The 23,618-nt window shown below is 36.2% G+C and overlaps 1 protein-coding gene across 1 annotated transcript in view; it reads left to right on the forward strand.

Annotated features, from left to right (window-relative positions):
* Positions 1 to 23,618, forward strand: part of CNTLN (centlein) — a gene marked incomplete at both ends in the record, with an annotated part of 183,918 nt that overhangs the window by 25,499 nt on the left and 134,801 nt on the right. Inside the window, 6 exon segments of the mRNA XM_083883171.1 lie at positions 2,198 to 2,267; positions 2,271 to 2,282; positions 15,818 to 15,952; positions 16,536 to 16,676; positions 16,680 to 16,715; positions 23,242 to 23,302. Coding sequence (XP_083739297.1) covers positions 2,198 to 2,267; positions 2,271 to 2,282; positions 15,818 to 15,952; positions 16,536 to 16,676; positions 16,680 to 16,715; positions 23,242 to 23,302 — 455 coding nt within the window.

The raw sequence follows: 23,618 nt of genomic DNA on the forward strand, positions 1-23,618 counted from the left end.
TGCAGCAAAGTAATTATGTATGAAGGAGCATTAATATTTCTATATTTGAACAGTTTTTGTTTCATTTAAATTGTACCTATTGTGAACAGTATGTCTCCTTCAGGATCAGGTACAAACATTTGGGTTAAGTGTTATAAAAATAAACTATTCAGCTATTTTTACATTTTTGGTTACTAACACCTGTTTTTTAAAGTCTTTAATATCTCCTAGTACAAAGTTTTATATACTTACCAGAAAGTCTTCTACCATTTTTTAAAACTGAGAATGTGACTTCTGTTAGCTATAACATAACCTGTCATGTTTGAAACCTGTTTGTTGTTTTGGCTCTGGTGCTCTTTTTTTTCTTCTGAAAGAACATCAAAGCATAACTTTTGGAAAGCATCAAATCATTTCATGTTTACATGAATTTCTGTAATCACAGTGTACTTAGTTCCCTTCTCGTGGGTTTTCAAAGATAAACTATGAAAACTGTCTGTACTCTTTATTTTACTGCTTATGACTTTCTAGCAACTTACCATGCAGTGGCTTGATGGTTCTGATTGCAAGTGATGAGAAGCTTTAAGGTCAGTATCTGATGTTCATTTTTCTGTTACGTTTGTCTCACTTAAAATGTTATGGACACTTGAGATATTAAATGTCTTTTGGATTACTTGGTGAATATTCATCATCTAACTTCACAGCATTAAGTTTTTTCTTTATGAAGTAGGTTGTTTTTAATGTGATACAAATTACTGCTTCCCAGATACAGTTTTATTTTTCCTAAGCTAAATGTAGCTTAAATGCATACCTTTTCAGGTAGCTTTTTCTTAGTTTTCTTCAAGTCCTACAACGAATCATTACTGCTCTATTTGAAATAGAAGAGAGCTATGCTCTTACTTACAATGCTTTGAGACTTGAGTTTCCAAAACCCTCGCCTCAAATTCCATACCATTTTTCTTTAATTCTTTATTTACTCAAGATTGGATTAGATATTTTAGCAGTCATAGAACCGTATTAAAAAACACCACATTATTGGATGGCCTGTTATGGCAGTGTAGTTCAGTTTTTGAAATCTCTTGTAGCATTAGACTACACAGTAATATTAGTAGTGGAGAAGAGTAATTGTCCATGTATCTACTGTGCTTTTTGGCCACTGTTAAAAAATGCTTCAGCAGATTAAGCCTTTTGTGTACAACTGGATATTTTTATCTACTTTAGATCAGATTTACAGACTTGTGTTCTAGTGTTTAGTTCCCTTCCAGCTCTGAAACATTCCTTATTTGGTAGCAAAAGAGTTCCTCAAGTACTATTCTCCAGCTTCCGTAAGTGGCTGACACCAGCCATGATGAAAGTTTTAACTGTATTGTGAGAACAGGGATAATCTGAATGAGTTTCTCCCTCTGTCACCTGTGGTATGGGATTGCCTGAAATGTTTGGACATTTTTTGGGAATATGTATTTCTCAGCCCTTTTATCACACATACGTGATAAGAACTCTTGACTTCTGCTAAGGAATCTGAATAGCCTTACTGTTGCAACATTTGTTTTATTTCTGCCTAAAACAGAAGCCAGCAAGGGCATCAATATTTGAACTCAGTTAAGAAATAAGATAGCAATGAGATGAGGTACTTCGTTAAACAAAGCAAAGTATCACAGAGATGATAATAGATGTGCACTTATTAACCATATAGAATGGCTCTGCTCATCCCCCTTACTCAAGCTTCTGAGCTGTTTTTTTTTTGTCCGCTGGTAAAAGTTACACATTCTGTCCCTGTAGAATATAGTAAAATAATCATCTATGATGTTCAAAAGAGTTGTTTTAGACAGAAAAATGCCATGTAATTGAGATACGGACTTCACAAACTCAAGTAGCTTGATGATCTACATTGCAAAGAAAAGGCAAAAGCATTTTGCTCATTCTGAATTCAGGTATGCTTTCTGAGTTTGGGAAAGAGTGAGACAGATAATTTCAACTGCTTTAAAAATATTAAGATCTCTTTTTTCTGTTTCTTTTTGAACAAAGCGGCATTAGATGTTTACAGATGTAATTTGCTGTCACTTGCCATATGCTCCCTGATTAATTCTGCAGGGCCTGTCAGCTTCAGATAATTTAATTTTCTGTGCTTTAAAATGACATTCATTATCAGGACATGAAAAAATTCAAATGATTAACTGCAAATTATGACTAATAAGGTGTCTATTTTTTTGTTTGTTTCCAGAGAAAAACAGAAAGCTGAAGTCAAGAACAGAAGAATTTTAGAGATTTTTCAAGCCAAAGACAGCAAAATATAATCTCTAGAACGGGTTTGTATTATGTTTAAATAGTGCAGTTAAGAAAACTTGTCATTGACAACACATTTATGTTTGTTAAAATAAGCAAATAGTTTGCTGTTGTGTCGTAAGAAAAAAGTTGCAGGTGATTCAGAGATTATAAAGTTCTAATTAAGTATTATTTAAATTGTTCAAACAGTTGATCTCTTACCTGAAAAGTTCATATGATTTTAGATTAAACTTTTTCTCAAAAATTTTGTCAGTTCATTGTCTCATCTCACTCTATGGTCTAATGTAAACTTGGATTTAGGTCTAGAAGAGCTCTGACTATGTTCAGGTTTGTAATGTGCCCATGCACATCTTGGTAAGATTTGCTATTCTGACAAGTACAAAATAATTAGTCTAATGCACCTTCTGCCTGACAAGAAACACCGCTGAACTGGTGGTGTTTCTGCTTTTATTTTTGAATCAATCCATATATAAACAAATATATATAAAACATACATATGTTATATATGATGTGAAGTACAATAGATACATTATATTTTATTATGTAATTGTTTTATTATAGAGACTATATAATGTATGTATAGTATATTATCTGTATCTCATATATAATCTATATTACATACTTTATATACTGTAGAATGATATCCAATTTTTAATGTATTATTAGATGTAATATAATGTATTCCATTGCATCTAATATGTAGATCTATGAAAGATGTAATTATCTATAAAAGAATACCGTAAATACAATAAAAATATTATTTATTATTGAATAAACTTTATTTTGTATTGCAGCAGTGGCTGAAGTTTCAGTGTGGTGTCTCATCCTCATGCCTGTTAGGTGCGATGTGTAATGTGTTTGATGCGTGCATACACATCATATTTAGAAGCCAGCTACGTATGATTCCTGCGTTTCTATCCTGTCTTTATCTGAAGAGTGAAGTACCTGTGAAGACCTTTATAGAATTATGTATTTGGTACTGTGCTTTTAAGAAGGCTACCTGCTGTGGCAGCATCTGCACCTGGGATGTGCATCTCCATGATTTTGCTCTCTGTGGTTTCAGATCAATTTCAGAAGCTGAAACTGTAATTGATCAGAAATCTGAAATTGATGGTGTAATGCATTTACATCATCCATGTGATGGAGAGAGGCTGATAAATGTAACTTAGAACCATGGAAACCTGACAGCTGGGAGAGTTTGTTGACAGGATGTTAAAACTCTGGATATACATACAAACTTGTGAATGAGAGGCTGGAGTGTAGCCCCACAGAAAGTACAGGGATCCTTGTTTACAGAAAGTTGAACGTGACCCAGCAGTGCCCTGGCAGCCAGGAGGGCCGACCCTGTCCTGGGGTGCATCAGGCACCAGCCAGGCAAGGGAGGGGATTGTCCTGCTCTGCTCTGAGCTGGGGCAGCCGCACTTCGAGTGCTGGGAGCAGTTTTTTGGTATCATGATGAAGATGGTGAAAGGCCTTGAGGGCAAGACAGAAGTGTTACTTGATGTTACTTGGCTCATTCACCATGGTGAGGAGGAGACTGAGGGATGATCTCATTGTGGTTTATGACTTCCTTATAAGGGGAAGAGGGGGAGCAGACACTGATGTCTTCCCTCCGGTGACCAGTGACAGGTCCTGAAGGATTGGCTTAGACATGTCAGGGTAGGTTTGAGTTGGATATGAAGAAACTTTTCTTCACCCTGACGGCAGTTGGGAACTGGAACAGACTCCACTGGGAAGTGACCATTACGCTAAGCTTGCCAGAGTTCAAGAAGCATTTGGACAATGCTCTCAGGCACATGGTGTGATTCTGGAGGCTGTCTTGTGCAGGGCCAGGAGTGGGACTTCATGATCCTTGTGTGTTGCTTCCAAATCAGGATATTCTGTGATTCAGTGATTCTGACAGATGAGGAGAACAGAAGTTGTTTTGGTGATCATCACAACTCTAATGCAGCCCTTACAATTAGCTTTCCATAGAGTATCATTGACATGGGGGGAGCAGGTTGTGAAGGGCACCAGATGGTGCCAGTGCTGTGTATGAAAGCAGTGTACAGAGGTGATGTCACTGTGATCTTCTTGCCTCATCCGTTGGCTGGGGTGCTGCAGGATTTAATCAAGAGAGGTATTGTTTCCTGAGTGCGAGGTTTTAGTGATTTGGTGCCAAAGAATGGAGCTGGCTTAAAAAGCAATGTAGTGTTCTTATTTATTTTTACTGAATGTGCTTCTTCTTTCATCTAAGGAGGAAAAGATACTATTTATGTAATTAACATGTAAATAGCTTGCTTGTGAAAATGTGCATTTTGACAGTAATGATAATAAATGTTCTTTTCTGTAAAGTACAGACAGAAAGACTTGAAGGCTGTGTATTTCAGTCTACTAATTTTTTACATCTAAGAAGTTGAGATTAGCCATTCATGTCTTCTGTTGTTTTTCTCTTTCCCTTCATGCATCATACAGAGATACCAGTTGCAACAAGATAATTTGTTGCAGGACTGACTGTCTAGGAATTTCTGAGTGGCCACCAAAAAGCTGATTCCCTGAGTAGAGGGGAAAAAAGAAAAATCAATGCGCTATCTCGTCATTTGACATAAATGTAAACTTCTCTTGCTTCTAGAAATAGCAACAAAACCGTATTAAGAAGAACATGAGATCATATTTCTTGTATTGTGCTTAGACTTTATCCTGACATGCCTAAAAGGACTTTTAAAATTTGGGTAAATATGAGAGCATATTCTCCGCAGTCTAGATGAGATACATTCATGTAGTTAGCTCACACTTGAAAGCTAAATGAGCTTAATTTGCAATGAGATATTTCAAGTATTAGAGAGGTTTCTTTTTAATGGATATTACTGAAAATCGACTAAAATAATAAATTTGGAAACTGTGATTGAGAAGCAATATGGTCTTTCATCACATTTGTATAACCTAACCGTGAAGAAAAGTGCTCACATACGCATGATAATGGGACTTGTGGCTTTATGGATAAAAGTGTAAATCATAGTTTTTCAGAACTTCTGCTGTCCAATATCTTTGGACTAGAGTATATGTATTGAACTTTTATTTACTTAATACAGCTTCAGTTTTTCAGCTGTCCTAAATTATGGTGGTGTAATTTTCAGTTTTATATACATGAGTAAGACCTTTTTCTTGTCATGAGTTTATTGCATAACTTCATATTGTGTTAAACATTTAAAATTTGAATTAGTGCAGAACATTTCAAGATGTACTGTTCAGAGGTTCAATTAATTTGTTAAAGCACTTAAGATTATTCTTGCCTATTACTGCACATAAATTCAGAACAGAACATATTGTATTTGAGTTTTCCATTGTACTTTTCCCTTTGTGCTTTTTTTTTAAAATTGGTTTATTGGTAACTTTTGGTCCTGATAGTCACAACTGGGTCTCATCTGGCATATAGATTTATGTATTCCAAATGCTCTGTGGTAAAAATCTTATTCCTTTGAGATTTGTTTCTTGATTGCTATACTGATTCTTTCACCTTTACTTTTGTTTTATGCAGTGTTTCAAAACTCTTTTCTCAGCAGTTATATATCCCTGACATATATGCATCACTTTTCTGTTTGTTTCAAGAAAAAGAATTTTTAACTGCCATGTTTAAGTGGCCAGGACACTGGCTTAGAAATTTACTTCTTCTAAAGACCAATAGATACTTTGCTGCAGAATTTTTTTCATTGTCTTTTTTATTTGGAAACATTTTTAACTGTTTGTATTTTGTATTTGTACCAGGCAAGATAATGGAGCAGTTTATACTGAGTGTCATCATGCAGCACCTACAGGATGGCCAGGGTCTCAGGCCCAGCCAGCACGGGTTTAGGAGGGGTAGGTAGTGTTTCACCAACCTGGTCTCCTTTTATGACCAAGTGACCTGCCTGGTGGATGCAGGAAGGGCTGTGGATGTTTCTATTTGGACTTTAGCAAGGCTTTTGACACTGTCTCCCACAGCACACTCCTGGAAAAGCTGGCAGCCTGGGGCTTGGACAGGAGCAGTCTTTGCTGGGTTAGGAACTGGCTGGATGGCTGAGCCCAGAGACTGATGGTGAATGGTGCTGCATCCAGCTGGTGGCCAGTCACCAGTGGTGTTCCTCAGGGGTCTGTGCTGGGGCCAGCTCTGTTCAATATTTTCATTGATGACATGGATGAGGGTATTGAATCTTTCATTAGTAAATTTGCAGATGACACAAAGCTGGGAGCATGTGTCGACCACTTGGAAAATAGGAGGGCTCTGCAGAAAGACCTGGAATGGTTGGGTTGATGGGCAGAGCACAACAAAATGAAGTTTAATGAGTCCAAGTGTCGAGTCCTGCACTTTGGCCACAATAACCCCCTGCAGCGTTATAGGCTGGGGACGGTGTGGCTGGACAGTGTCCAGGCAGAAAGGGACCTGGGGGTTCTGGTCAGCAGCTGAACATGAGCCAGCAGTGTGCCCAGGTGGCCAAGAGGGCCAATGGCATCCTGGCCTGGATCAGGAATGGTGGGGCCAGCAGGAGCAGGGAGGTCATTCTTCCCCTGTACTGGGCACTGGTGAGGCCACACCTTGAGTGCTGTGTCCAGTTCTGGGCCCCTCAGTTTAGGAAGGACGTTGAGATGCTTGAACGTGTCCAGAGAAGGGCAACAAAGCTGGTGAGGGGACTGGAAAACAAGCCATATGAAGAACGACTGAGGGAGCTGGGGTTGTTTAGCCTGGAGAAAAGCAGACTCAGAGGTGACCTTATCACTCTCTACAACTTCCTGAAGGGTAGTTGTAGACAGCTGGGGGTTGGTCTCTTTCTCCAGGCAGCAACTGACAGAATGAGAGGACACAGCCTTAAGCTGCTTAAGGGAAATATAGGTTGGATATTAGGAAGAAGTTTTTCACAGAAAGAGTGATTAAATATTGGAATAGTCTGCCCGGGGTGGTGGTGGAGTCACCATCCCTGGATGTGTTTAAAAGGAAACTGGATGTGGCACTTGATACCATGACCTAGTTGAGGTGTTGGGCTGGGTTGGACTTGAAGGATGATCTTGAAGGTCTCTTCCAACCTACACATTCTGTGATTCTGTATTTAATTTATAATAGTTGTGTATATCTCAAGTAGATCCCAGATGCTGTTTTTTCCTTAAAAAGTAAGGTGAAGTTTTTGGAGGAATGTGTGAAATTTTAAAATTCAAACAATTAGTTTAGCAGATAATGTTGGAAACAGACTTCTGCTATTCACACAATAGATAAATTAAAACATCTTAACCTGTTTTCTTTCAAAGATGACATTAAAGACATGTAAAAATAGCAGTAAATCTTTTCTTATAACATTGTTAATTAATTAGGTTTCAATTTTGATCTGGAGGAACCAAAGCTAATCTTTTTGTCCTAGACCTTGTAATGTTTCAAAACCTTATCAACTGATTATACTCTAGAGGGGTTAAAATAGTACTAGCTTGCCTCATTATCTGCTCTTGAAAATCTTCAGCTTGCTGTGCAAATCTATATTAAAGCCCCTTTAATGGGTCCAATTGAAAGAAGCATAATTCTACCTTCAAGCATTAATTAACTCTGATAAATTTTTCTTAACTTTTTTACCTTCACCTGATTATATTTTTCTTTGTAATAAAATACTGTTATTAAATTAGGACAAATGTATACTGACATTATAGCCATCTTAATACTTTATTTTCAGTAGCACGTAAGCTTGATTATTCTCAGGTAATGAGGGACATGAGGATAATTTTGATAATATGGCGTTCAGATGAACATTTCAGCAGTGTTGAGATTATGTGAATTTTATAAACTCTTTGCAAATAAAGTTAGTCCAGTGAATAAGATTTATATAGACTGCAGACAAAGCTTGTTGAAGAGACACAAACACTTTTTTTTTCTTTAAAATGAAAGTGATTTAAGTTGTAAATTGGAAAAGGGGTCAGCCTTCAGTGATGAAACCTGCGTTTTACGTAGCACATTTGGACTGCATCAGTGAATTATCGTACATTGCCTTTCTGTTTGACATCTTCTAGTTAGTTTTCTCATAAAATAATGGAAGGAAACTTTGTTAAGGAGCTGATGTCAGTGAGAAAGATGGGAAGAAAAATATACAAACAGTCGAAAATGACCGATTTTGGTTTATTGATAGAATGCTACTCAGGTAGGTAGTATGATGACTGTGGCTGATACCTGTGGGCTTTTTTGACTGAAGAAATTAATAAACTCTAAATTAAAGTGTACCTTTGCAGCTGATTAGTATTTTTGTATGAATTCCCAGTAGGAATGCTTTTTCTACCAAATGAAAATGTGTTTCTGTGAGGTAGCTTACTCCATTTTGAGGAAATAGTTTTGAAACTTAACTTTCCCTACTTAATTCTGCAGAAGAAAAAAAGCTATATTTGGTATTTATACAGGTGTGCTGTAAATCTGTGCCTTACCTCTTCAATAGTTCATGAAAGTACCTATTCCTGAAGTTGGCTAAAGCTTCTGGGTCTTTATTACTCAGCCTTCATATTCTTAGTGGTGTTTCTACACAGATGGTTACCTGCACTTGGATTGGTCAGAAAGATGAACATTAAGTAAAGAAATGTGGTATCTCTTTTCCTCTGCCCAGTACACTAGCTTGTAATACGTGATTTCTTGAATATTGAGAAGGGCTCAGTAGTTAAACCTAGAAAGAAGAGAAGGGTCATGTTTATGATCTCATTCATCCTCTTGTCAGCTAGCGTCTAGTTGGGAAATTTCTTTTTCAGCCCAGAATAATTATCATGTAGCCAATGAGAGTTAAAGCAGAGTACCTTTTTATCTGGGCTAAAAATTGTTTCTATAGCAAATAGAATCTGCTCTTACTGCATAAGAGATTAAGTTCTTTACTGTTTTTAGTATATTAGTTGGTCATTGTGGTGGCACAATTTTTTTTTTAGTTCTAAAATCAATATGGCTTTAAGACATTGGATTTTATTCCCTATTTAAGGACATTTGATGAGGAAGTTTTTCATATATTATGGCTTCTTACTTGAAACAGGCACATTTCCTGAAAGTTAAGAAAACGGTTATGCTTTAAGGATCAAGTAGCAGAAAGAAGTGGGCAGTTCCCTGTGAGATTGGATTCTGGCTTTATGAATCTGCTGACAACACTTTGGAAGAAGCTTGTCAGAAGAGATGGTCACAGCAACAGCTGTTCTTTATTTACCATACCTGATCTGGCAGCATTGATGTATACAAGTATAATGAAATACTGCTGTGTTGGGCATAGATTCTAGGAGGTATTGATTCCTGCAGATCTCGGATCATCGTGCACTCTTCCACAGGCTAACTCACTTTGAGGACCTTGTGTAAGCCTTGCTGGAGAGAAAAGAATAGGAAAAAAAAATCTAAGCCTGGTTCTGTCAAGATTGTGTTCTTCAATGAAGATAAGAGAAATGCTCATTTAGCAGGGTATTGGTTTTGGTTTGAAATTAGTAGAGAGAATAGAGGATAGAAAGATACTTTGGATTTTCTGTTTTCTGGCCTAGAAGAAGGCTGTGCTGCTGCTGTTTCAAAGTAGATCTGCTAAGAAGAGAGGAAAGAACAGAGACTACATTTATTAGGCAGTGTTGCTGTACAGCAGCACTGTGTTATGGGTTGTATAGAAAATCTGATCTGGTACAGAGCATTACTAGCTGTCGCGAGACTGTCAGGTTATATTGTCAGTATTTACTGCAGTTTTCCTGAGAGCTCAGTAAAGTTGACAGTAAATTTCTAAGTGTAGCAGATGCATTACTCTATTACTGCTTGATATTAATGTTGGATTTATTATGGAGCTATAGGTTTTCTATTTTGACAAAATGCTGTCTTGTTTACAAATTAGAGGTGTATTTTTGGGAAAAACTGCCTCTAAATATTTCCCCTTTGCAGGGCAAGGAGCTTTTGTATTCCTTGTTTCAGAGATGGCAGACCTGTTGTGGAAAACCATATGTGCCAGAAACAATATTTGGCTCCCATATCGGTGCAAAAATTCAGCTGCTGGCAGTGCTTGCTTGCACTATCCCTGTGCAACAGAAGGAACTGAGAGAAAGGATACAGAGGATTGTAAGATGTTGAGGAAAATACGTGTAAAGCTTTGTTTTAGTGAATGAGAGAAGGAGCATGCTGTAGTGGAGTTGTAAGGAGCAGCACAAGTGGAAAGGAGGTGATGGTCATCATAAAAAAAGTTTTCTCCATGCTGTCACCTACTCAATAGGTTGCTGGTAAGAGATGGTTCCATTGCTGCTAGTGAAAGTGTGGTGCTAGAGTTGCATAAAGCCACAGTTTATTTTCACCACATGTTCAGGTACTGAAAAATTCTGTCAGGTGTTTTGATTAAGATAGTAAACTTTGCTGAAGATACCAAATTAATCACACCAGACAAGTCCAAAGAGGGCCAATAGGGAATACGATATTTATAATAGATTATGCTGTTTGACCCTTCCTTAATCTATGGGTCAGGTGAGAATTCAGGAGCAATGCTGAGTAACAATAAAGAAGTGAAGTACATATTCACTGCCTGCAGGATAAAGTCAGCTGCTCATATTTCTGGTCTGCTTCTCTGTAGAACCATTTTATTTGATCTTCTTAAAAACACTTTAAAGAATCGTGATTTTCTTTTCTACTGCCTGCCAAACAGACCTGTCCTTTTCTAACAGTACATATATGGTATGAAAGCACATTTGAATAGACAATGTTATAAGAATGTTTTTCCTTGTATGCGTCTCTAAGTTACTATGTTGTATTTCATGTCTAATATTGATAGAAATAGACATTCAGAAATTCTCATTCATTTTGGGAATGGATTTATAGCTACCTGCTTGCAGGTTAATACATTTTCTCAGAAATGATTTTTTAAATTGGTTTGTCTCATGGAATCCTGGAGAGCATGTGATTAGATGAGGAAGAACAAGCTTTGGTGGTGTGAAAATCAACTGAACTCCCCCACTTCAGTTACTCTCTATTCATGGTTGCTTTTTTAATTTGATTAAGATTGATCCAGCAGAAGGTTAGGAATGAAATGTAATAAGAATTAAAAATGGGATATGCACTCAAAATACTGTTACATGTATTACGTTTAAATCCATTATGTGTCAGTTGCAATTTTTATCATTTTTTTCATCCTTTTTAAGTGTCAAGTTCTAAGCTGCATATTTAGCTGGGAATACAAGTATGCTCTGGAATTTATCTACAGCAGAATCAGGTAGCACTCTTGGTGTTTTACTTTTAGAGAGGTATGGATTTAAAAATAACTCGTATTTTATATCACAACTAGCTGTTGTCATTCAGACTCTGAAAGGACAATGTACGGACTCCAGAATGCAGCTGATGACTCTCATAGCATGTGGTTAACTTTTGGGAACTATTTGCATTGGATTTCTGTTTGTCCTACATCGGAAAATAATTCAAGAATCTAATGAAGTCATGAGATGAAAGAAAGTGAACTTACTTTGTTATTCTTTTTTTTTTTTTTTCTTTATTTTGGAGGACTCTATGAGAATATGACTAGCAATGCTTTTTGGTAAATGTGTATATGGATGTTCAAGAACCATGAGAATTAATAAAGTTGAAAAAATATAAAGAAAAATTTTAAAAAGCTTAATCAAGGGGAGGTATAAAATGTTACTAGAGCATTTTTAGTGGTGTATACTTATTGTTAAATTCCTACTAGAAATGAAAACAGGAGTTGGAAGGTGAGGAGAAGTCGAAAGCGTGGTAAGTCAACCTCAACTGCTTAGTGAGGAAAAAGATGAAAGGGAGAAGTTAAGTCACAAAATGTTGAAGTAGGAATTCTGCGGAGAAGAACTTTAAAACTCTGCATTTAATTTTTAATAAAATAATTTCATTACTAAATTAATTTTGTTTCTGCAGAAGATGTTGGATATTCCTCAAATTCAGGGGGAAAATACTTCAATTTTTCATCCGTTTATGTTTATTTTAACTTTTTTTCCCCATGTGGTGTGTTAGAAGTGGACTACTGTACAGTGAAAGCTTCTGGTAAAAAATGCAATGAAGAAAGGACAGAATTTAATATTTATTTGTTACCCTGATCCTTTTGGTAGTAGAAATGAAATGCATGCCCGTTTGATGCATTAATAGATGGACCACTTTAATATTGTGGTGCATAGATTTGAATTTTTTCATTAAGTGCTTCAGCACCCAGTATGTTGTTGCATTTCTGTATTAGAAGCAACATTGAAGGCTCTGTCAGTTTTGTGTTTCTGCTAGTTTTTTTATTCCAGTTTGAGTTAACTTCTTCACATGAAATAAAACCCACTCTTACTTATATTTCACGAACCTGTATAGAGGCAGTTATGCAATACTGATTTACTAGTGCAGTCTGATTCATTTCAAAATGCAGAATTAGAAGTTGGGTTTTTCCAGCTTTTTTTTGCCTCGACTCCCAGAATACGAAAATTTGGAAAGCAATGCAATAATAACATGTACAGCTGTTGTTTCATAGTTTTTTCCACATGATTTTTATGTAGCAGATTTAAAATATTTCACTAAAGACTGGAATATCAGTGATGATATTTGCAATATCAAACAGTACATAACATCTGGTAGTTGTATCCTAACTGACATTTTTTTTGGAATCAGACTCTTAGCATTAAAGAGATGCTTTTGTCACCCCTTTCACTGTTTCCATACGGTACTATACTGTCTAAATTCACAATAAAATGAGGCTTTAATTTAAAACCTCTTATTTGTGTCTGTTCACATGAAGTATGGACAGATAATTTTAACATCCTACTGCCATGAAAATATTGACATGTTCAGCGCTAAGACAAGAGCTATTGTCACCTTTTGGTTTTGATCTGTTGTTTTCATAGCAGATTTTCTCAGTTTGACTTGGTATGTGATTTTGCTTCCTCTTCAGATTAATATGAAGTTATTTAAAAAAGAAATGGTATTTGCCAATAAACAATGTATTACAGAAGAAGAACAATTGTATTTTGCTGTAGGTTAGGAGATGCCATAGGAAAGGATGAAAATGAATTCGGGAATGAATGTCCTCTGAGACATCAAAAGGTCTGCTCTACCAGGTCACAGTGTTTCTTTCTGTGTACTGTTGCCTGAAGCACTCTGGGCTCCAGCAGTATACAGGGGATACTCTTTATTCTCCCCAGCTGAAAATAAGGGTAAAATCAGTTTCTTTTGGTTTTCAATGGAGCAAATTCACTTTAGAATAGGGTTTGTCAAAGTGTACTTTAGATGCCTTAGTTACGTGAGGGTTTTTTATGGCTCTTGACCACCAAGCTGTCAAACATTGCTTTTGCCCTGTTGTATTCAAACAAGTATGACTGAGTCAACTCAAAGTGTAAGTTGAGATTGGTCTTGTGTAGTGTCAGACTATCTTTATAGTATCTAGACAAGAATCAGTAGATACTATGGGAATAGATAATTCCTGATAGGGGTTTTACCTAGTGAAATCTGTCAAAATAACCGAATACAGGAGGTTGTGTGTTGCCCTGTGTGTTGATCAGGTATGTTTTTTCCCCCTGCTGTTTCGCTTGCCTGCCAGAATAGGATAGTGTAGTCTTTTAGGAACGCTGTATTCTCTGCAGTAAGAAATCAATCTTTACTCTCCTATTGTATGAAGTAGTATATAGGTTGAGGAAGCAAAGTACAAAAACAGCTGCAAAGGAAAGGGCAGATGATAATTTACTTAATTGTCTGTATCTCAGAAATTCCTTTTTATGACCCTTATTTCTACCCAGTCATGGCTCCTGAGTAATACTTCTGTTTTTTTTTTCCCTTCTTTATAAGGCTGTGAGAGCAGCTATGAAAGTAAAAGTTCAGGTCATTTAGAGGAAAAGATAGGAGTATGCAAAGCGATACCCCAGCAAAATACTTAGAAACATAAAGGGTTTTTTTCCATGCAAGTGTAACTCACATAGATAATGTTTCGCTACTGCTGCAATAGAGAACTTTGTAGAGTATTCAGGTAAGTCTGCTGCTTAGTGATTCGTGGTATATTTACATTTTGAGCAAACATTTGAAATAGCTAGTTGCACTTTTGTACCATTCTGTCTCCATTTGTTCTCTAAATTGCTGGAAAACACCTCATTTAAAACAGAACCCAAATATCTCGGATTTCACTTCACAAATACACATATGCTTCCCAGTTTCTGCGCAGTGTAACTAAGTAGTAGTATGATATACCTGTGTACTCAGAAATTAAATGCATTAAAGAGCTGGAGTTTAAAAATTGTGTTTGTGAATTTTTACCTCAGAGCCAAGAGTCTCTTTCAGATAGGTGAGATTTTTAATGATGTTTTAAGGGTGTCTCCAAGTACAGACTTGTGTTTTGATAAATGTTAAGTAAGTAGTAATGAGCTAGAAGGAAGACTCGAAGGAGCCGCTTACTCCAATTCCATGAAGACCTGGGGAGTGGGGGAGTAACAAACAAAATTACTGATGCTTTCCATAGTAATGTGGATACATACCTTTTTAAAGATTCAACTAAATCATTTCTGCCAGCAACATTTTATTTCTTTAGGTGTAATAATATATCCAGAGAACAAATGTTTCATCTTTTAAATGGTGAAATGTGACTTCAAATGTAGTGTTTTGTGTGGTTTTGCTCAGGATATTTTCATTCTTTTTTATATCTGACATACTTAAGAATAAGATGTAAGCTTTAGACACTGAAAACTCTCATATTAGCAGATGTATTGTAGAAAAAGCTAGAGGATTATTGTCTTGTTGATGATTTTCTTGTTTCTGTACACACTTAATTTTAGCTTTTGTATTAAAAGCAAAGCAGTTATATGCTTCAGTATTGACATGAAAGTTTCATCAGTTTTGTACTACAGTTATGGTGTCACTGCTAGGAAAATATTATAGATTAAAGCCCTTTGATTTAGAAAGAGAGAGGACAAAACAGAATGTGGAATTAAAGCAGACTCCTGGAGAAAAACACAGAGTTCTAATAGGCATTGAAGAGTAACAGTGTTTAATGCAAGTGTCATGAGAATCAAATGAAATTATCACAGAAACTTTAAGTTCTTGTTTCATGGCAGTGAGATTTTTCTATATGTGGATGAACTAACCCATAGTATGTGTTGAGCAATGTTGTATTATTTTCCTTGAGCTGCAAATTCAGCCAGACTTAATTCTCCTTAAAAGCATTTTGTATTTTAATCATTTTTGCAGCCTAACTCAATAGTAATTTCTGTTTACTGTGACAAATTCTGCAAATTCTGGTAAATTTAGAATTCACCTCTGGCTTGATTTTTGATGTGCTAGAAGTACAAGTTAAACTGTATTCTAATGCATTCTTAATTCATAAACAGAGATATAACTTCTGTAAATGACTGTTTTTGCATAAGCTTCTCTGAGTAATTTCCATTCAGTTCTGCATTTTAGGCTTCTTTGTTCAGTACCAGGAGGATATTTGATTCCTCATTTGCATTACTGTTTCTTACAGTCATTCAATTTTGAGTATGATTAAAGTATTGATGGAATTAAAATAATGCTTTTAAAACTGGATGTGTCAGATAGTTACATTTGTCTATGAATAGGTTTTTTTTTTGAGAGGGGGAGTTGTGGTGTTTTTTTTTTTTTTTTTTTTAATAGAGGCTCACTGGACAGCAGCAGGAGATAAACAGATTAATGCAGAGAAAAAGTGCTGTGGATGAGGAAAATGCCCGTTTGAAGAATGAATTCAGTAACTTGAACCAGAAATTTAAAGATAAAAGCCAAGAACTTAAGGTATATTGACTTGTGCATAGTTTCATAAGACTGTAGCTTTGAAGTAGTTCTTTAAGCAGTGTCAGCCTTTGTGGCACAGAAAGTGACAAGCTTGGAGAAAAAAATTGCCTTAGGCCTTGCTATACCTTACCGTTTTCTCGCATACCGACTGAGAAAGATGCTTTAAAGCCAAGAATCCAAGCTTTATAACTTTCAGATAAATAGTTAATGATGGAAATGGAGCAAAGAAAGTAGAAGTGTGAAGATGTGGCTTCTTGTAATTAGATTCTGATGGGACTGGCATTATTAATTGATAAAGCTGAGGTCTGGGAGGATATGTCTGTGTGGGTCTCAAAAATAGCTGGGGACAGCATCAAAGGCAGCTTGATCAATTAATGGGCTCTTTGCAAATGTGTACTCATCAAAGCTGTCATCCAGCTAAAAAATATGACCCTTCCACCTGCATGAAAGAGGCCAATAAAAGTACACAGGTGACCTTGGCCATCAAATATAGAAGCTGCTGTGAGAGTAAAACTGCACAGTTTATATTTGCTGATTAGTTCTCACTTTTTTGTTTATCGGCCCTTGTGGTACTGTTCAACAGGACACTGAGGAGTGTGCACAGAAGAAGGAGGAGCAAAACAGAATGGTTATAAAAAACCGGGAGGAGGAAAATAAGGGATTAAATATATACTGTGCTGACCTGCTAAATGACTTGGAGAAACTGAGGAAGCAGGAGGCACAATAGAAAAAAGAAAAATCTAGCAATGATGCCAGAATAGAGGTATGAAGTAGAATGGACTCCTGGATGTTATTTGAGAATTAACTTCTCCAGACATTTCACTACAAGTTATTTTCTTTAAATAGCAAGTTATATATTCAAATCTACCAGTGGGGACTTGCATTCATTTACATTCTATCACTTAAGACCCACAGCTTTTTAAAAATTGATGCTGCAAAGCAGGAATCTGACTTCAAATAGTCATCTTAAAATCTAATCATTAAAAAATAAAAGATGCTGTACTTTGAGATAATATATATATGAGTGTGAAATAATAAAAGCTTTAAAGTATTACCACATTTTTTCCTTGATTTGTAATTTACTTACCTATAATCTTGTTGCAGTAAACTTAATCTTTGTTGTTTTGAAAGAACATGTAGTTCCAAATAAATTGTGTCCTAGCCTCCAAAGGTCTCTATTCTGTAAAGTGTCTAATTATTGGTTATAATATATTAAAAAGTTGTTTCCATAGTTTATGATAAAGCAAAAAAAGGAAATTATTGAATTCATGGTACAGAATCTTTTTTCTTTTATTTAAATGATACTTTCTCTTGTTTTCTGGTGGAAATTGGCTAGTGTTTTTTCAATTCCTCCAAGAAATGAGCTGCAAATATGGCTTACCTTATTTCAACAGCTGCTTATATACACATCTAGGTAGTGGATTGTTTTTGTTTACATGATGAGCATACACTTGGAATGCTGTGTTCTTTTACATTATCAAAGAACATTCATTGCAATAGCTATCTAATTGCACCTCACCCTGAAACACCCTTTTTCCTGCACTAGCAATTTTGGTCATGCTTCGGCTTATTCTGGTGATGGAAACTCTTTTGAAAGAGCTTAATTCTGATCTCTTAACATGAGAAGTAAAGGTATTGCAAATTGACTTCTTCAGACTGGTTATTATAAAGGATTATAAGGTTCCCAGGACTAAGGTTCCCAAGAAATGATTTGTTGATTCTTGGGAGAGAAAAATCTAGTGTGTGCCAAACTAATGAAATAATTTTTAAATTGTCAAATATAGTGCTTGTAATACTGGACAAGTTATTGAAAATCTATTACCCAATGAACACAGTCAGAGTAACTTTTATGTCTCTGTCTTCCTGCCTGATGAGGCATGCTGATGAATGAAAGAGTTGGGCAATTGTAGGGACGAGAGTTAGTACTTTTGGTATTTCAGTGGGGTGTTACAACCAGGTCAGGTTGTTGTCTAGGGTGTAAAAGAGGGTACTTCTGGGGATGCGTGTTGCCTGAGACAGCCAGGGATGTCACAGAGTTGGAATTGCTGTTTACTAATTAGGAAGGACTGGTTAAGAAACATTGTCTGGACACTGAAGGGTGGTGGTAACCTACCTGCAGTTGAGCATTGCAAATAATGACTGATACAACCAGAATTTCTTGAACTGCCTTATCAGTGAAAGGCTGAACAAGAAAAAGGGAGACCTGCTGGGGACCTGGGGATGAGTTAATTACGAAAGTTAATAGATACCCCAGAGGTACTAAATATGGTCTTTGCCTCAGTCTTCTCCAAGATTTCTCCAAAAGTTTCTGCCTAGAGACAGACTTCAGTGTGAAGTACTAAGAGTTTATGTTGGAAGATACCTGAGAGAACTTGACTAGTACACATCCATTGGGACAGCCTGAAATGAACTGCATGCAGGGGTGCAGTTGGCTACCTCTTACCCTTTAATTTGGGAGTTGAATCAGCATCTTTTTCTACGTTTTTCAGTAACAAATATGGCATTTAACAATCTTAAAGATGTGTTATATACAGATGTTATCCATGTTAGTCTCCTGTGTCTTCAAGAATAAAAAGAATCTTTATCAAAATAAGCTAGCCCAGCATTGCCTTTAAAATGTGTATGAGATGGTAGAAATGTAAGATCTAAATCACAGATTGCTTCTTTGGAAAAATGGTCACCTGTACGAAGGCTGAAGTGTTAACGTTGTTTTTTTTTTTTTTGGTCTTTAAACCTTTTCCATTGAAGAAAAGTGCCACTTTTCACTTTCAAGGACTGGTTGTTATTGTAACCTCCTATCACTGGGTATAAAATTCAACTTCTTTAAATTGAGAGAAAAGAAAAGCTGCTATGGATAGTTTGTCCTTTTAAAAAACATTTCTTTAAAGTTTTGTCATATTAGCTGAAATCAGAGTTAATCAGAGTTAATCAGGAAGATACCTGTTAACCTGTGGTTAAAGGTGGCTAAAAGGCTAACAGTATTGTTTTATTGTTTGTCTTTTCGATATGTACATTCATAAAAATAATGTACAGTGTACAGAAAGTTGACTTCAGTCTGTTTTCTGCCTAAAGTAGTTCCTGAGAACTTTTTTTGTGCTTTTGTGTTTCTCAGAGCTTATATGTCAGTTTTCTATATGTCCTAAAAATGAACAGATGGAAAAATTGTCTATCAGCCATCTGTCTCCATATTTAAGAATCAATTAAATATTTGAGTTATTTGGTTGTTCTTTAGGTGGAGGTTACTTCAGCTATTGCTAAGTATCAGGATGACTGTATTTTTCCCCAAACAAGTAACAAAAGGCTTTGTATATAGATGAAAAAATATCAGACTTGCAGATTTTAAGTGGAGGTGAAGTAAAAGATAGTGGGATTGCTTACTAGTGGGTTGGTTGTTTTTGTTAATTCCTAGTTAGCACAGTACTTTTGAAGTTTCTGAAATCCGAAGGTCAGAACTTCCAAAGAAACAGCCATTTCTCTCAAGAGGAGCCTGGAATTTTAGTTCCACTGAAAAATGAGAGTTTTATTGAGATGGGACCTTGAAAAATTGCTCTCACTTCTGTCATAATATATAATAGGAAAAAACATGAAAACAAAGCTGCTGTCTTTGAAAGTGACTTTCAAAGGGTTTGAAGCTACAAATAACAAAACTGGTGTAAATTCATAGTGACTCCATAATGGGCATCGCTGTTCTTCTCATGCCTTGTTTTTTTATGCTTTTCATGTTTGAAGTTCTTTTAAATTCACCTTTCATTGCTGTCTTGTTCTGTGTCTTTTGTAAATATGTATTTTCTCTCATATAACTGAATTATTCAATGTTTTGACTAACTATTTTAAGTAGCATTTTTTTAGTAGGCTTTAAAAGCTTGAATTTGAAATGGACTGTAATTTAAAAATCCAGATTAGGAGTATTTGTACTAGGTAAATTTTCACGTTATTACCTAGCATGTTTACACATTTTGGCTTTTTTGGCTACTTTATCAACAAGAAGGGAATGTGATAAATTCCATATTGTCTTAAAAATGCAGATACTCACAAATTGAGTGTAAAATACTACAGGTTATTTCATGGTCAAAAGCATGATGTTGATGAAAAAATCATCATGAGCCAGCAATGTGCACTTGCAGCTAAGAAATCCTTGCCATGGGCTGCATTGGAAGAGGTGTGTCAGCAGGTCAAAGGAGGTGATTTTCCCCCTCTGCTATGCCCTTGCGAGACCCCACCAGGAGTGCCCTGTATAGTCCTGGTGTTCCCAAAATGAGAAGGACAGTTCTGGAGGAGGCCCATGAGAGGACTGGACCACCTTCTCTACAAAGACTGCAACAACTGAGCAAGTTGTGGCTGCCCAGCCTGAGGAAGAGAAAGTTGTGTGGAGACCTCATAGTAACCTTCCGAGATCTGACTGGGGCCTGCAGGGGAACTGGAGAGGGGCCCTTTGTGAGGTGATAGGACAAGGAGGAGTAGATACAAATTGAAAGGGGGAAATTTAGGATAGAGATTAGGAAGAAATTCTTTACTTATGAGGATTAGGAGACACTGGAACAGGTTGCCCAGGGACATTGCAGATGACCCTTGCAGTGTTCAAGTCCAGGTTGGATAAGGCCTTGAGCAACCTGACCTAGTAGGGAGATCTCCCTGCCCATGGCAGGGGAGTTGGAACTAGACCTTTCAAATCCTTCCTAACCCAAACCATTCTATTTTAGATTTCAGTATTCAGCTGAGCTTTTGTACATCAATATATAATATTTCAGTAGCTAAGGTATTTGTATAACAAGGTTTTTCTTTCCTTTTTTTCATGTTCTGCTCTTTCAGTAACGCTTCCAAAAATCTTGAGCTTTCAGAATATGTTCAGAAGATTGAACTGATTAATTTCCTACTTGAAACCAAAAGCTGAAGTCAAATATGTCACAAATGAAGTACTGAAAAATTCTTTTTTTCTAATTTTAAATTCTGCCGTTGGATAACTTCTGAAGTTGTATTTATGAGAAAATAATGTGTTGCATATTCTTTGTATTGTACCCTGCAGTGGGTGATGGGAATTTAAAGCATTGTAATGTTAGATTTTTTAAAAATCTCTTCTGTGGAAAACCTCTGCAACTCTATGATGTGGTATTAGAAATAGGCAAATAGAATTTATTCATGGAATATATGAACTATTACAATTTTTCTTCACATATTCAATAAGTTTAGCTGCAGAGAAAAAAAATACTGAGGAGAAACCCTACAATTATTTGTCTGCAAGTTATAAATACCTTATTACCTTAAAAAATTTTATGTGTTGATAGTGAACTGTCTCCTATAATTTTTAATTTTTTCATTATTCAAGGAAAAATTAAGTTTTTCTACCTAGCCTGTGACATTGAATGGTGACTCATTTGTTGGGTACACCAGGTATGTTGCCTGGTATTTGTCAAGAAACAAATTAATTTCCTTCCTCACTCACTTGTGAATTTTGCTCCATACATCAATGTTACTGTTATTGACAGGTGTCCTGGGTTGCAGTGTAGGATGTACACAAAGTATTTATTCTATCACCATCTTCATGAACTGTTGAAACCAGGTGGGCTAGTGTTTTCCCAAGCCCCCTTGCCTCTTCTGGTAATGGCCCATTAACGCCTTTGGGGTGTCTTCTGCTAATGACTTTTGGGGTGTCTCCTGCTAATGGCCCATGAGTCACAGGTAACTCCCTCCAGGGGTTATCTCTGTTAATGGGCCATCAAGGACCCATTTCACACTTCTCATGCTATTGTGAGATGCTCTGCCCAGGGGGAGGAGCCAAGCATTCTCACCTGGATATAAGCTGGGATTTGGGACAGTGCAAGCAGCCCTTACCCACTGGATTCCCAGAGGACCAGAGCTCCCAGACCTTTCTACAGGATCACTGCTTCAGGAAGAGCAGCTCACCTGGACTGCTTCCACCATCCTGCTCAGGTTGTATTCTGATTCGGTCAGTGGTCCTTTGTGTTATTGTATTTATTTTATTTTACTTTTACCTTTTTATCTTTCTTCTTATTAAATTATATCTCTGACTTGGAGCCTCTCATTCATTTTGCTCTCAACCCACAACAACAGGATATGATAGTTCTTGTATAGTTTCAAGGAATTTGATTGTAGTACACTTCTGATACATCTAAATACCCTTAAGACATTTATATGCAACTTTAAGGAATTTAATTTATTTAGGATTTCATTATTCACTTTTCAGTTATAGAAATATTTTGATAACTTCAGTATTTGAGACATCATTGCTGAAAGGGAAAAATGTGCATTTTCTTATTTCTTTAACTAAGTCTGTATGTAAATGGAAAACTGATACACTCTTGGCAGTAGATTAGGGATGATACTATACAAGGAGGCTTTTATTTTAAATTATTAATGAATCACAGAATATTTGTTGTACTGAGAATGAGTGATTGCATCTGTGAGTAGCATGATACCAAACAAGTCCAAGGCTGTTGCCACCATCTGAAATTCTATTCTAGATGTTGCTGTAATATCTGTATTTCCATTCTTGCCTCAAAACACTCTGGAGAGAATAGTCATACAAAGCTTCCTAAGGACTGATGTGCTCTTCTAAGGGAACTCTAGCAAGGTTTATGTAGAGATTGAAGTCTTGGTTGAGTAAGCTGCCTTCCTGCTGTGTTTCCTGGATACACCTTTGCAGTTTACTGACTAACTTCTACAGTAGGGCTTACAGTAAAAGGTGGACCTTTGCTTGTTTGCATTGTTTTCAGTGAGCACTGTCAGAAATTTTCTTGTATGCTGTTTCTTTTCCTGAAGAAACTATTCCTTGCATTGGATTAGCAGTGCAAAATAAGAGCAGATTTAACAAGCAGTCTCAAAAATAAATCTATATCTGTGGTTCTTAGTTCATGTACACAATATTGTGAATTTTTCTGAGATTAAAACAATGAATGCACAGCTGCTTTTTTTTTAGGAGCTTCTACATAGTAAACAGGTTTAATCAGTTTCATAGTTAAATAAGGAACTGCTGTTTTGCAAAGATTTGATTCAGGATCTTCCTTCCACATCCAGCAACTGAGTTAAGGAAAACTTCTTAGAATAAAGAAGAGGTGGCCACCTAAAATTTGAAATACACCTTTTTTTTCTGGTATTTCACATTTTTCATATGTGCATATATACCCGTATGTATGTACTTAGACTGTAGTAAATGTATGCATGTGTGTGTGCACATCCATATATCTATATACATAAATACTTTGCAAACTACTTGCATAGTAGATTTTAATTATTTCTTCTTCATTAATGCGTTTCAAATGCTTTCTTTGCAGAATTTGGAAACTGATTTAGCAGAGACAAGAGGACAAATAAAAAGTTTGCACAGTATATGCAGTACCTTGTCATTTCTTAGCTGACAGTGTTATTTTTTCAATTACTGTTGCTCATGGTGACTTTTTTCTTAAAATTGTGTTTCTTTAAAGTGTATGGTATGTTGAAGCATTTTATCACCATTTGTATATGTACATGTTTACATCTAATTTATATATTTTCTATGTAGATGTATGTATTTTTATGTATCTGTATGTATGTGTAGATGCCTGTATATCATGTATGAGTGTGTCTAATTGCTCTTGTATTTTAAATGCAACTCATTATACTTGTTAAAGTCAAATAGTAAGTTTTGGTTATTTCTTCTGTTACATGCTTA

The sequence above is a fragment of the Zosterops lateralis genome, assembly GCF_965231275.1.
Source record: "Zosterops lateralis genome assembly, chromosome: Z".
Classification (NCBI taxonomy): Eukaryota; Metazoa; Chordata; class Aves; order Passeriformes; family Zosteropidae; genus Zosterops; species Zosterops lateralis.